A 15,986-nucleotide genomic window follows, 5' to 3' on the forward strand; every position below is an offset into this window, starting at 1 on the left:
GAATATTCTCCCATTGTAGGTCTTTTTCAAATATATTTTCATGTGTTTTGTTACCATGTACAGTATCCAATGTCAACAATTTATGTTACTATTTATTATTTAAAAAATAAAATTATTTAGAAAATTTAAAAAAGGAAATGGGTAGGACAAATGTGGATATAGTAGGAATTAGTGAGGTTCGGTGGGAAGAGGAAGGCGACTTTTGGTCAGGTGATTTTAGAGTAATTAACTCAGCGTCAAATAATGGGCAGGCAGGAGTAGGTTTCGTGATGAACAAGAAGATAGGGAGGAGAGTGGAGTATTTCAAAACGCATAGCGATAGAATCATTGTAATAAGGATAAAATCAAAACCTAAACCGACAACGATTGTTAACGTCTATATGCCTACAAGCGCCCATGATGATGATGAGGTAGAGTGTGTATACGAAGAGATTGATGAAGCAATTAAACACGTAAAAGGAGATGAAAATTTAATAATAGTTGGAGATTGGAATGCAAGCATTGGAGAAGGCAAGGAAGGAAATATAGTGGGTGAATACGGGCTGGGGAAAAGGAATGAAAGAGGGGACCGACTTATAGAGTTTTGCACGAAGTATAATTTAGTAATTGCCAACACCCAATTTAAAAATCATAATAGAAGAATATACACTTGGAAAAAGCCAGGCGATACTGCAAGGTATCAGATAGATTATATCATGGTTAAGCAAAGATTTAGAAATCAACTCGTTGACTGCAAAACTTACCCTGGAGCAGACATTGATAGCGACCATAATTTGGTGATAATGAAATGTAGATTGGGGTTTAAAAACCTGAAGAAAAGATGTCAGATGAATCGGTGGAATTTAGAGAAGCTTGAGGAAGAGGAGGTAAAGAAGATTTTTGAGGAGGACATCGCAAGAGGTCTGAGTAAAAAAGATAAGGTAGAAAATGTAGAAGAAGAATGGGAGAATGTTAAAAAGGAAATTCTTAAATCAGCAGAAGCAAACTTAGGCAGAATAAAGAGAACTGGTAGAAAACCTTGGGTTTCAGACGATATATTGCAGCTGATGGATGAACGTAGAAAATATAAGAATGCTAGTGATGAAGAAAGTAAAAGGAACTATCGGCAATTAAGAAATGCTATAAACAGGAAGTGCAAACTGGCGAAAGAAGAGTGGATTAAAGAAAAGTGTTCAGAAGTGGAAAGAGAAATGAACATTGGTAAAATAGACGGAGCATACAGGAAAGTTAAGGAAAATTTTGGGGTACATAAATTAAAATCTAATAATGTGTTAAACAAAGATGGTACACCAATATATAATACGAAAGGTAAAGTCGATAGATGGGTGGAATATATTGAAGAGTTATACGGAGGAAATGAATTAGAAAATGGTGTTATAGAGGAAGAAGAGGAAGTTGAGGAGGATGAAATGGGAGAAACAATACTGAGATCTGAATTTAAGAGAGCATTAAAAGATTTAAATGGCAGAAAAGCTCCTGGAATAGACGGAATACCTGTAGAATTACTGCGCAGTGCAGGTGAGGAAGCGATTGATAGATTATACAAACTGGTGTGTAATATTTATGAAAATGGGGAATTTCCATCAGACTTCAAAAAAAGTGTTATAGTTATGATACCAAAGAAAGCAGGGGCAGATAAATGTGAAGAATACAGAACAATTAGTTTAACTAGTCATGCATCAAAAATCTTAACTAGAATTTTATACAGAAGAATTGAGAGGAGAGTGGAAGAAGTATTAGGAGAAGACCAATTTGGTTTCAGGAAAAGTATAGGGACAAGGGAAGCAATTTTAGGCCTCAGATTAATAGTAGAAGGAAGATTAAAGAAAAACAAACCAACATACTTGGCGTTTATAGACCTAGAAAAGGCTTTCGATAACGTAGACTGGAATAAAATGTTCAGCATTTTAAAAAAATTAGGGTTCAAATACAGAGATAGAAGAACAATTGCTAACATGTACAGGAACCAAACAGCAACAATAACAATTGAAGAACATAAGAAAGAAGCCCTAATAAGAAAGGGAGTCCGACAAGGATGTTCCCTATCGCCGTTACTTTTTAATCTTTACATGGAACTAGCAGTTAATGATGTTAAAGAACAATTTAGATTCGGAGTAACAGTACAAGGTGAAAAGATAAAGATGCTACGATTTGCTGATGATATAGTAATTCTAGCCGAGAGTAAAAAGGATTTAGAAGAAACAATGAACGGTATAGATGAAGTCCTACGCAAAAACTATCGCATGAAAATAAACAAGAACAAAACAAAAGTAATGAAATGTAGTAGAAATAACAAAGATGGACCACTGAATGTGAAAATAGGAGGAGAAAAGATTATGGAGGTAGAAGAATTTTGTTATTTGGGAAGTAAAATTACTAAAGATGGACGAAGCAGGAGCGATATAAAATGCCGAATAGCACAAGCTAAACGAGCCTTCAGTAAGAAATATAATTTGTTTACATCAAAAATGAATTTAAATGTCAGGAAAAGATTTTTGAAAGTGTATGTTTGGAGTGTCGCTTTATATGGAAGTGAAACTTGGACAATCGGAGTATCTGAGAAAAAAAGATTAGAAGCTTTTGAAATGTGGTGCTATAGGAGAATGTTAAAAATCAGATGGGTGGATAAAGTGACAAATGAAGAGGTATTGCGGCAAATAGGTGAAGAAAGTAGCATTTGGAAAAATATAGCTAAAAGAAGAGACAGACTTATAGGCCACATACTAAGGCATCCTGGAATAGTCGCTTTAATATTGGAAGGACAGGTAGAAGGGAAAAATTGTGTAGGCAGGCCACGTTTGGAGTATGTAAAACAAATTGTTGGGGATGTAGGATGTAGAGGGTATACTGAAATGAAACGACTAGCACTAGATAGGGAATCTTGGAGAGCTGCATCAAACCAGTCAAATGACTGAAGACAAAAAAAAAAAAAAAAATTTATTATTAGCAATTAACACTTTGAACCCTAAGGCTTTTATACCAAACACAGACAGGAATCCTGGGCATATTTTACCTTTTTAAAAAAATTAGTACACATCACTCACTTCCATCAAGAGCAACTACGGATTATCAGATGAAAGGTAAAATTCTGCTCTTTAATATGAACTAGATATCAAATAGTTCTTGTATAAATTCTTTATGCACGATACCCCTACTGTCAAAAAAGCAAATCAGCATGGTTTTGCGCTTTAATTTACTTATTCGACATTTTTTCGGTCGAGGAGATGACAGGGTGTGCCACTCTTTGCTTTGCCGCTTTGTTTCAGGATCGTACTCAAAAAGTATTCAAAGTCATTAAATATTCAACAAATCTTAAATGTAAACATTTAAATTTAGGGCATATGATGTACCCTGTCAATTATTCTATACCAATTTACAAACAAAAATAAAAGCATTTCAGATTAGTTATCTGGCCCATGGTTCAGAGATAATTAAAAAAACAAAAAACTATATGTTATATTACAATTTTTAATTTTCAGGTGTACATTATCCGTTTTACAATTTCATGAGTGTTCCTGTTTTAATGTGCAATAAGAAATATGTGTTAACAGTAAAGTGTCTCATAGAGGATATGTGACCTTATGTAAGACTAAGTATCAGGTTTGATAAAAAAAATATGTGGAATTGCAGTTTTCTCAAAAATTCTTTATTTATTCATCCATATTTGTTGGATATTTCTCTCTCTCTCTCTGTGCGCGTGCATGCATGTATGTGTGTGTGTGTGTGTGTGGGGGGGGGAGATTTTTCACTCCCTTGTTCATCTGTGTTGCTCTCTCAGTTGAGTTGAGTTGGGTTAATGAAGTGGATACAGTGTCAATTGGTTATGTTTTAATTACAAAGTTTCTTTTAGTGTAATTGTAAACAATTACCAACAGTGTTAATCTATACAATAAAGATGTCAATCAATGTCAGTTACATACAAAATGTGTCATTTTATTATATAGTCCACTTAACTGATTTATTACCACCATCCATTCATTGGTCACTTGAGCCGCATCTTTTTTACCTAAATAGATGTGCAAATTGTTATTTTCTAGTGCAAACAAAATAGTATAAATTTTTTACAATGTAATCATTTACAATTAATTCTTCAAATCTGTATTTGGTGTACTATTCTAAATTATAATTAAGATGTATAAATTTACAAACAGTTTTTATTATTGCTGAAACAAATGGGGTCACTACTCATATATATATAAAACAGTGTTAATCTATACAATAAAAATGTCAATCAGTGTCAGTTACATACAAAATGTGTATTTTTGTTATACAGTCCACTTAACTGATTTATAACCTGCATCCAATGTTGATTTTGTCACCTTCAAAGTACTCTTTTTCAGATATAATACATTTGTACCAGCACTTTTTCCAATCTTCAAAGCATCTCTGGAGTGCAATTTCTGGTAAGGCATTTAGTTCCTTCAACGATCTGTCGTTACTTCTTCAATGTTGGCAAAACATCATCTTTCATGGTTCTTTTCAGCTTGAGGAATTAGGAAGAAGTCACAGGGAGTCATGTCCAGTAAATACAGAGTCTGAGGCATCATAACGGTATTGTCTTTGGCCAAAAATTCATGAACAAGCAGTGAAGTGTGAGCAGGTGCATTATCATAGTGCAATTGCCATGAATTGTTTCGCCAGAGATCTGTCATCTTTTCTCTGGATTGCTTCATGCAAATGGTGTAGAACTTCAGGGAGTAATTATTATTGACTGTCTGATAGTGATTTAGCAATTGTCCATAATCATTTTCTTCACTTTTTCAATGCTGACTCAGTTGTTGTTCTGGGACGTCTCTTGGAAACATTTTTACCATTTGTAAATGCTTGTTTCATTCATAGAAGAATCACCAAAAGCAACATCCACCATTTCCAATGTGGTGCTGCACTTTATTCCATTCTTAAAGCAACACTTAATGCAAATTCTTTGTTTTACTTTTTCTATAAGTTAAAAATGCCGACCATACCAAAACACATGTAACCTTTTTGACAGCCAACAATAAACTAAGCATCCAACATGGCTTTTAATGTCTACATACGTGGAACCAACACAAAAAAAAATTGTGACGTTTGACTTAGATGGCCTGGGAAGTTTAAAAATTTCAATAATTTTTTATCTATTCTCGCATAATTACATTCAATGTGCTTGAGTACTAATTAAGAGTAGATAAATAAAGAATCAGTTGAATATTCCAAAAGAAAGTTGACAAGAAATTATACTATTTCAACATAATTACAGTTATTATGTGTATTATATACATAATTATATTATGTATATATAAATATTAATATAATTATGACTGAAGTAAGACTTCTAATCACTTCTGTATAGATTATACTGAACAGAAATCATTAGTATTAAAAATACTAGAATAGGTAACACTACACTTACTTGAAATAATTGAAGTCTAGTTGGGTGACATTTCCAGAGCATAGTTCTTGGCACAAATCTGGAAGCCCTCTTGTACGACAACATGGCCGGTGATCAATACCATTAGCAAGACAGGCAAATGTTTGCTGAGCCCAAGGTGCACAAATCATAAGATCAGTTACTCCAGCTATAACTGTTGATGACATTCCACACAATTTATCTAGACACCTTAAATAAAACAACAATGTTAACAGATCAGAAAAAAATTGCTATTTGAATGGTGTTATTTAATTGGTTGTTAATAAACTAGTTTTCATAGGAACACAGCAAATGTACAATAACAACCAACAGTCCAATAGTATAAGTGTAGTGCAGTAGGTTATCTAGTTATACAGTCATCTATATTCTGTACATACAGCAGTTGCCAATTAAAAATGAAACCTATCATTCTGCAAGGTATTTAACTTAACATTTCAGTTTGATTTCCAGCAAAGTTATGGCATTTTTACTATTGTACAATTTCATTCATGTTTTTGTTGAAATATGTGTGTATACCACCATGATGTTAATAATAAAATAAAATTAAATTGACAAAATATGTCATGAAGAAACCATCAGAATATAGTAATGTAAAAGAATAATAAAAAATTAAATGCTAATTTCTTTGAAAGTAAATTTAAGTGTTTTGATTCCAAAAAAAAAATTAATACCACCACACTCATAAACTGACTTTTAATAAATTCAGAAATTTTTTAAATGGATGTTTGTGATCTTGAAAGTGAATGGATTTATTTTTTTAATAATTAATAAAGTAATAAAAAATATTATTTTATGAATAACAGACTAATGTATTCATTGCTGAAAACATTTCTGATATAATATCTTGAATGATTAATTGAAAAATTTTTTCATTGTTAGTGTTATTTAATAGCAAAAGGTGTTCTAGTTTGTATTGTTCTAGTTTCAAAATTGTTAACTAGTATGAGGGACGATCAGAAAGTAAGTTACACTTACTGTATGAAACAAACACATATTTATAAGACAATTTTTTTTTGAACAAAAAACTACATATTTTTATCTATTTTTCAACATGATCACAAACACCAAACACTTTTCATACCCTGAAACAAGTTTTTCAATTCCATTCTCACAAAAATTTTATCCAATTTCCTTCAACCATTTAAGGACCACTTCCTTAACTTCATCATCATTAGTGAAACGCTCCCCTCCCAGGTCTCGCTTAAGAAGACCAAACAGCTGGTAGGTCAAGGCTGTAAGGCGGATGAGACCACACTTACCACTTGAATTTTTACAGTAAATCCTTTGTCACATGAGGCTGAATGAGGAGTATCGTTGTCATGAAGAAAAATGATCCCATCACTCAATCTTCGGGTCTTCGATCTTTAATGGCTTTAAGCAATTTTTCTAAAGTCTCACAGTAACATTCAGTATTGACTGTTGCTCCAACAGGCATAAATTCACTGTAAACAACTCCCACTAGTAAACACTGTGAACAACTACAAGGAGTGTAATGAAACACCCAGTTATCATCCCCTATGATGAGTTGTTTCAAAAAATGTGGACCAGTCCTGGAATATTGTTGAAGAAAAGAAAGAGCAGATGCAAAAAGTTGATGTTTGTGGTTGTTGGTCAACAGATGTGGCACCCATCGTGCACACATCTTACGGTAATCAAACTGATAGTGAATAATCACAAACACATCCATAAGTGATGTTAAGTTCAATTACAATCTCTAATTTTAATAAGCCGGTTACTCAAGATCATTTCATTCTCGCGTTCCGCGTTATCCTTGAGTTTGCAGTTGAAGGACGCATAACAGCAGTTCGTCACTCACATTTGTTCTTCCGTTTCTAAATGTTTGGCACCATTTTATAATCATCAGGCGTGACATTGCATTCTTACCGTATACCTTAACAATTTGGCGATGAATTTCACAACCGTAATTTTTTGCTCACAAAAATCGGACTACTGAACGCACTTCTATGCTGGACAAAACGTCTAGAGGCCACGCCATATTGAAAACGATACTATACACTTACTGAAAGTCGTACAGAATTGCTGCTCGGGAAGCGTGAAGATAACAACGCAACCAGTGCTTCCACCACAAGACATTATATATATATATCTTTCAGTTCAAGAACACGGCCAGGGTGTAACTTACTTTTTCATCCATTTCTCGTAATAGATTAAGCATCCACATAACAGAGTTAATGTTTCAAAATGCGATTTACAATACTTTGACCAAAAATCAATTTTTTACTGTAATTTCTGTCTGGTGATCATTTTCATATATTGTGTCGCAAGAGTATCGACTGGTAAGCTCTTTTATGATTTGCACTATACAACAAACGAAAACCACTTTTCTGTATTAGCCATTGCCTGGAAATAAATATAAACATAATATGTTTATATTTGTCGTTCCTAATATATTTATAATTTTATATATATTTATTTTGAAAGCGCGTCGAACGCCTGGGCTGTTGTGTGGGGCTGCCAATTGAACAAGAAAGTAAAGTTCCTGTAATGTTAAAACAAGATGCTGCACCCCCACACTTTAGCCCAGGCTTTCGATGCGCTATCAATGAAAGATTTCCTAATCATTGAATTTGTCCTGTGCTTTGGCCTCCGAGAAGCCCAGATTTGACACCCCTAAACTTTTTTCTATGGATATACGTTAAAAAAATTGTTTACAGTGAAAAATCAGGGATGAACAACAAACATTTAAGACGATGGATCACTGCTGCTATTACCACAGTTACACCTGTGATGATCCAGCGGACCTGGGCATCAGTCGCTTATCGGCTGGATGCTTATAGGGTGACCAATGGAGCTCATATTGAAACATTCTAAGGTATGTAAACAAACTCTTTGAGTTGGTGAATTTAAAAAGAAAATATACTAATTTGATTATCTCTAGTAGTTTGAGATATGCTTTTTTGAAATTTCTGCAATGTTTTTTGATGACTCTGTACTTCAAGAATGTAAAGCTCAACAACGGTTATGTGAGTTTGTTTTTTAATAGTATTAATAAACTGATAATCAATAAAATCATTATTACAGTTCTGTACTCCTTTTTTTTCTGTTTAGCCTCCGGAACCACCATAAGGTAATACTTCAGAGGATGAATGAGGATGATATGTATGAATGTAAATGAAGTGTAGTCTTAGGTCGACCATTCTTGAGATGTGTGGTTAATTGAAAACCAACCACCGAAGAACACCGGTATCCACGATCTAGTATTCAAATCCGTATAAAAGTAAGCTTTAACAGTTCTGCATTCCATGATCATTCTGAAAAGATACTTAAAAAAAACTCATTGTGGAAAGATTAATGAAGATAGTTTGTTGAAAAATGTAAAATTCAGATTTCTTGTTAGTAAAGTTCAATCATAGAATATAATGAATGATCACATTATCTTGAAAATGACAACAAGATTACTTTTCTTTTGTTTTCATTGACATTAATTTGTTTACATTCATGAAAAAACGTAATTGGACCCTCAGATATTTAATTTAATAAATTTATGACAACTATAAAAGTAAATTCAAATTACTACACCATAATTGTACATATGGTTAGTCATCTAGTACATTTATAAATAACGTATTTTAATTAAGAAATTATTTATTTTTAGAAGTACAGTACAACTCCGCCATAACGAGGCCTGACATATCGCGGATGCGGATATAGTAACCTGTCCCCCAAAAAATATCTGAATATATAAAAAATAAAATATGATGAAGAAATATAAGTCACTATACCACTGTATTCAATATCGGTGTAAAACCCGTCATAAATCCTTTTAAATTGTCAACAATACGCTTCTAATATAACATCTGTCAATTAGTCACGACCAACTTTAAAGCCTTGGAATCCTCAAAAACATGATTCGATAAAAAACTAAACCATGATTCTAAAACAGTAATAGGAAAAATTCTTATGTTATACTGCACATGACTCATTTCCTGTAACAGCGATAAGACCATCAATGTGCTGCCTGTATAAGGTATCTGAATGTTATTACGATTTATTCCGAGCTGCTTTTACTGTGTTTGTCAGTATCGTTAAGTTTTATTACGTTGGTTAATTTATTAGATTTTGCAATGTTTGTTTTCGTTCGTATTTGCCTAACAAGTCGTCTAAACGAAAAAAGTATTCTGTAAAGGAAAAATTAGAAATTATTGATAAGGTTAAGGCCGTTCGAAGGTCAGTTTATCCCGGGAATTCGGTGTGCCTGAAGGCACTATACGTAGTTGAGTGAAAGAAGAAATTAAATTGCGTTCTTTTATTGATTCGGTAGATGAAACAGTCCGATTTGATCGCAAAAAGGATACACTCGGTGATGTTAATGTTGTAGATGAGTATGTACCTATGGTTTTTGCAAAAACGGAGTGAAGGAGGGCCGCTATCAGGGCCAATACTTCAAACTCGCATAAATTTTTATGAACAAATTAACAATGGAGAAGAATTTAGTGCTTCTAGCGGTTGGTTATTGCGATGGAAAATCCGTCATGGCATAGGCCAAGTAAATATCGAAGGAGAATCTCGTTCAGCAGATGCGACGGCATCCGAACGTTTTTCACAAACAATATTACAATCAGTTATAGAAGAGAATAACTTCAGTGACGAACAGTTGTATAATTGTGATAAAACCGCTTTGTATTATAAACTATTGCCAACAAAAACGTTAGATGCGAAGCGGGCACTAAATAAGTCTGGTGTGAAAATGAACAAAGAAAGGGTAACTTTTCTTTTGTGTGCCAGTAAGTCAGGAAACCATAAATTGAAGCCGTTAATCATCGGAAAGTACGCCAGCCTATGTTGCTTCAAACACGTTAATATGAATTCATTACCGGTTATTTTTGAAAATAGTAAAAAGAAAGACGTGTAATATTTTTTTTAACGTGGTTTAACGACGAAATTGTGCCTTGTGTTAAAAATTATTTACAATTTTGAAAATTGGAATAAAATGTTTTATTACTTCTTGACAATTGCCCTGCTCATCCGCCTACTGACTTGCTGAAATCTAAAGATGGGAACATAATCGCAATGTTTTTACCTAAGAACACCACATCTTTGTTCCAATCATTAGACCGAGAAGTTATTCGGGCATTTAAAGTCTACTATCGACAAGAGCTACTGGGCGTTATCGTTAACTCAGAATTAAAATAGAATTTCTTAAAACTCATTAAAAAGTGTTGCGTACAGCGCTGGAACAGCATGGATTAACGTAAATTCTATTACAATTAAAAATTGTTGGTCGGTATTGTCACAGAGTAATACAGAAGATATTGAAACAGGAAACGTTCATATTTTTACTGACGAACACTCATTGAAAAAATAATTTACATTCGAAGAAAAAATATCTTATCTTCCACACTTAACTTGTTTCTATGTAAGTATAGATTGCACAAAAGAAATTGTATTAGCTTTTTCTATTAAGCCATTATTACTTGATTTTTGGCTATTTTTTATATTGATCCCCTTTGTGATTTAAAATTTACTCTCAAAATAATGCGGTTATCCTAAACACGGGTGTCACGTAAGTCCTCCGATAACCGCGTTATAGCGGGGTTACACTGTTCTATTATTTTGCATTTTAATTTTTAAATTCAATTGCAAATGTTTAGAACATGTATGACTCAGTAATATAGAAGTATAACATTTATGAAATCTTGCCTGTAATTTTTACTGACAGTTCACTCAAAACTCTGCAGTATTACATCTTCTTTTTCTTTGTTTAGTTATAACTTACTTAACATTTTTAAAGTTATACTTAATATATTTTTGCCTAATAATTGACAAAAATATTTTAAGTATTAAAAATTGGAGAGAAAATAACAATTGTAATTCATTTGCTATTTCCTCACTAGTATACTTTTTTTTTAATGCTCTTCTATTTGTGGTGGTAAAACTTCATGGTACAATTCCTAGTTGAGAATTAGTGTGATTAAGATTTCTTAGGCACAATAGCTGACTGTACTCGGTTAATTTTTTGTAAAGTTTTAAAGTTTGCAACCCAGTTTCTCTTACACCCAGTGTGAGATACAAGTGTCCACAGTATTACAATAGAAAAATCTTTAAAGTAATCTGAAATGACCAAATAGACTCATGAGAAATCAATTATTAATAAAATCTGCATCTGGCCACTATTGAAAGAAACCACATGTGTTTAATTTAAAAGGAAATCACAGAAATTGGATAAAAAGAATTTACAATAAAAACTGTATATATGATGAATATTTCTCGGTTGGAAATTATAATAAAAACAGGAAACAAAATATTCAGATCACTAATAAATCACTATGCAGATGATGAAAATAAAATACAAATATTCAGATAAAATACTTAGATCACAAATATTATACTTTCATAAATCTTCAGGTAAACCAACCATTATAAATTTTTTTTTACAATATTACAATTATTACATAAAATAAAAAAAAACACAAACTAATGATACGTTTCACTATAAATGTGAAGTTTATCAAGTGCAACTACAAAACATAATCTACATATTTATATGATCCACACTATTGGACTGGTCAGTACTGCCTTACATCCCTCACTAATGCTATTATTACCTAACCCAGAAATTTGATAGCAATTAATAGCAAATCATACAACTAAATAGCCTTTCCTTTATAAATCAATATATAATCTTACATAGTAATCATTTACTACTTTATTTAAATTAGATTATACTAAAATATAATATATATATACTAGCACACAATCCACTAAAACTGTGTTAATATCAGCCCTATTGTTAATAGAATTTTTACATTTGATAAGAATTATTTTAAGAACCAGTCTCCTAGTATTACTTATCTCATAATCCAAAATTTTTACTTCTCATAATTGAAACAGAGTTTATTTTCTTTTTCGTGTTTGGATAATGCTGTAACTTTATTTTTCTGGTACTTATGCACCTCCAAATGTTTTTTTTAGATATTGCACGGTTGTCCCTGGCAGTCGTTACACTGATTATGTTATGTTAGACTGGTGATATGTTATGATTTGGATTATGTTTTTAAAGTGGTGATTTCAATTTTGAGTAAAGGTGGTTAAATTTGTTAAGTTTTTAAATGCCAGTTTGAAATCTTGTTTCAAAACATTTCTATTCTTTTCTGAGAAATTCTGGGCATAAGTTATATAGTGCTTATTACTGATTTTAACACTCACTGAATTTCCCACAATGTTGCTGTTGTTGTTATCCTTAGAATTACATACTTTATAAATGCTATCGTGGTAAACACTGTTAACTAATTTAGTGAGATAATTATTTTTTAATAAAAAATTTCTTACTTTAATTATTTTCCTTCCGTCTATGGGGTTGTAAACGATAGAGATCTCTTCGCTAAAGTTTTTACCACAGCTGTTTTATATGACATTAGCTGGCCTGATAAATAGTTTAAACATCTACCCAAAGAAGTCCTTTTAACAAACCAACTAGTGCATATTTTCCCATTCTGATGGTATACAATCATATCAAGAAACTTTTATCAAGCTCCACTTCTCTTGTGAGTTTAATATCCTTATGAGATTTGTTAAATTTGTTCAGTATTTAATCGATTTGGTTCTCCGGTAAACATAATAAAACATCATCTACATATATTTTATATAAAGTCAACCTATCCTTCAATTTGGGATTTGCAAAATTCCATCACTGAATTTACAAACATGCAGAAATAGACAATCCCATGGCTAACCCATGAAATTGTTCATAAAATTTATCTTCAAATTATAAGTGTAATAGTGTTAGTATAAATTATAGTGTTATTTTTATACAATTTAATTCCCAATGAACCAAGAACATAATAAATGAACAGTGATTTCTGACATTATTGACAGCTACAATTCTTTAATATTAAAAGAGTAATTTATCAGAATTATTACAAGAAATGACAAATATGAAATGGGAGAGGTTGGGGCTTTCAGAAATTGAAAGAAGAGAGGAGTGCATAGAGATGGAAAACAGGATATAATTTTGTTACAATAAAGAAGGTAGTATAAAACCAGCTTGTTTTTTGATTAATAGTAACTTTAAAGTAAGCTTTCAAGAGCTATTTGCATTTGATTTCAAGAATATTATGTATCCCTAGACGAAGAAACAGAGGAAGGGAGAAGAAATTTTTCAGATATATGCATCAATTAATGAAGCACAGAAAGAGGTTGTCAAATTTTTAGTATTGTTTACTATTAGCTAGTAATGAGGATAAGAGCAAATATATAATGATATTAGTTGACTGGAATGCAAAAGTGGGTAATTGAAAAACGGGTGAGAAGTGGTGGGTACATTTGAATTAGGAAAGAGAATCATAAGAAGTGTTTGGATGAGAGGTTTTGTGGAAGCTAATTAGAACACTTTCTTTAAAAAAAGATGTAGAATAGAAATGGACTTGAATCACTTTCAGTAAAACCAAGAATGAATAGATTTTATTTTTCAAACTGTAAAAGCTTTATAGTGATTATAAGTTGGGAAAATAGAATTAACACCAGAAGTGACCATAGAACATTTAAAGCTGAAAAATAGAAAAATAAATTACATACAAGAAGGGAGGAGAGAAATAAAAAGGCTGGAAGAAACTGGAGTTCATGGAAATTAAAAAATACTATGAAGAAAGAGTGGTCATATAAGACAGATATGGAAAAGACTGGTGGAAGTATTGAGGGGAGATGCAATCTAAAGATATGGCAAAGTTTACAAGTTTGCAAAGTTTGAGTAGAAAGATTATTACAGCTATGAGAGAAAAGAGTGACATGCTTAAGAGAGATGGAACAAAGTGATTTCTGATTTGTTCAAATTTTGGAAAATTATATATATCCTACCAGAATTTACATTTTGAGAAATAATTATTATTAGAAAAAAATTTTATATGTGAAGTAAAATGCAGTAAAAAGTTTAAGCCAAGAAAAACATGAGAACTAGGTAATATTGTAAATGAGCAATTGAAAATGGGAGGAAAAATCTGATGAATGAGTTGTGTCATCTTTTCAATGCCTGCCTATATGATGAAACAAAAAGTATCGTTGAACTTTAAAATAATTTTATTTACAACAAATTGTAAAAAATATATATTTTTTTTGTCTTCAGTCATTTGACTGGTTTGATGCAGCTCTCCAAGATTCCCTAACTAGTGCTAGTAAAAAAAAAAAAAAAAAAAAAGACTAAGGAATGATTCCTGAAAGAGGGCAGCAGCTCTTTCAGTAGTTGTTAGGGGCGTGAGTCAGAATGACTTAAACGGCCATATCAACATCACTCAGTCCTCTGAGTACTGCGCAGCTGAAAGCAATAGAAAACTACAGCTGCTTTTTTTCCAAGAAAATGTGGCTCTCTGCATTTTCATATAAACAATATATAAGGGAATGGAATAATAACAAGAAGATTGAGTGATTAATTTGACAGCATTTTTCTGATAGATCAGGTAGGAATCAAAAGAAGTTTCTCTACAAAAGATACTGTTTAAGCAATTTTAGATTTGATAACAAAGCACACAAGATTAGCAGTTCCCTTCTTTTCAGTGACTTTGAGAAAATATTTGAGAGTATCTAACCAGAATAGCATAACATTAAAATAACTTGAACAGCTCTATAATAAGCATAACTCTAGTTATACTGAATAAAGCTAAGGAATATTATGGTCAGCAGAACATATTGATTTATTTGTGTTTAATTATAAGTTTATGAGAAAGAGTTTAAGAACGAGTAATAAATCAAAGGTAGTTCAAATAAAAAGAGACCTAAGATAGGAAGATATCCCTTCAGCAAATTATTGAGATGTGTTCCACAGTTAGCTTTAAAAATGATCTATTACATAGATGTAGTGTAAATATAAATAGATAACACTTAAAGTAGGATGAAAATTTGTGAGTAATATAGTTTTCGTACGGAAATCTATCAGAAAGAAGAGATTATAGAAATAGTTAGGGATTTAAGGAAAGAAGTGAAGAAGTTGACATGAAAATAATGATGGATTGTGATTAACAGTACAATTTGATGAGAGAGACAGAATAGTGAAATTTTTGTATTTGGATAAGAAGTTTCTAAGGAAGATGGAAAAATGAAGAAACTAAGTCTGTGAATAGGAGAATAGATTTAAACTGCAGAGCTTATAAAGTTAAACTGGGAAATAATTCACATCAAATGCATGTGAAAAGGGAAGATCATGTAAATTAGATGTGTGGCCTGCCTTGACCTAAACACGTTACCTCTTGTGTGAAACACAGACAATGATGCAACAGAATCTAATGAGGTTTTGAAGAATAGTGAAAAGTGTGAAGGTAAGTATGTTGAGGATTAGAAGAATGGAAAGAAAACAAATAAGCACAAATGAGAGAAAACAGATAGGGCAAATTTAAAAAGAATGGTTGTGGGGAAGAAATGAAGGTGGGACTGCCATATTTTATATTTAAGACCAAGAATAAGTGGCATCAGGAGATGAGGAAAGTGTTTGAAGATGTGACATGGAAAAAAGTAGCTATAGATCAGACATAATATCTGTAAATCAGAATGTTGCAGTAATATTCAATATAAGTGTGTATGCAATTCAAATATTTAGAAGAGTTTCCACATCAACTGAGTTTAATGTACACTG

General features: G+C 32.1%; 1 protein-coding gene across 9 annotated transcripts in view; it reads right to left on the minus strand.

The window, feature by feature from the left end:
- LOC142332386 (Ig-like and fibronectin type-III domain-containing protein 1) overlaps window positions 1-15,986 on the minus strand; it is a 676,608-nt gene that overhangs the window by 65,338 nt on the left and 595,284 nt on the right. For all 9 annotated transcript variants that reach the window (XM_075378862.1, XM_075378812.1, XM_075378850.1 and 6 more), the window contains one exon: window positions 5,390-5,596. In XM_075378862.1, coding sequence (XP_075234977.1) covers window positions 5,390-5,596 — 207 coding nt within the window. The remainder of the gene's footprint in view (window positions 1-5,389; window positions 5,597-15,986) is intronic.

The sequence above is a fragment of the Lycorma delicatula genome, chromosome 1 (genome assembly GCF_047948215.1).
Source record: "Lycorma delicatula isolate Av1 chromosome 1, ASM4794821v1, whole genome shotgun sequence".
Lineage (NCBI taxonomy): Eukaryota > Metazoa > Arthropoda > Insecta > Hemiptera > Fulgoridae > Lycorma > Lycorma delicatula.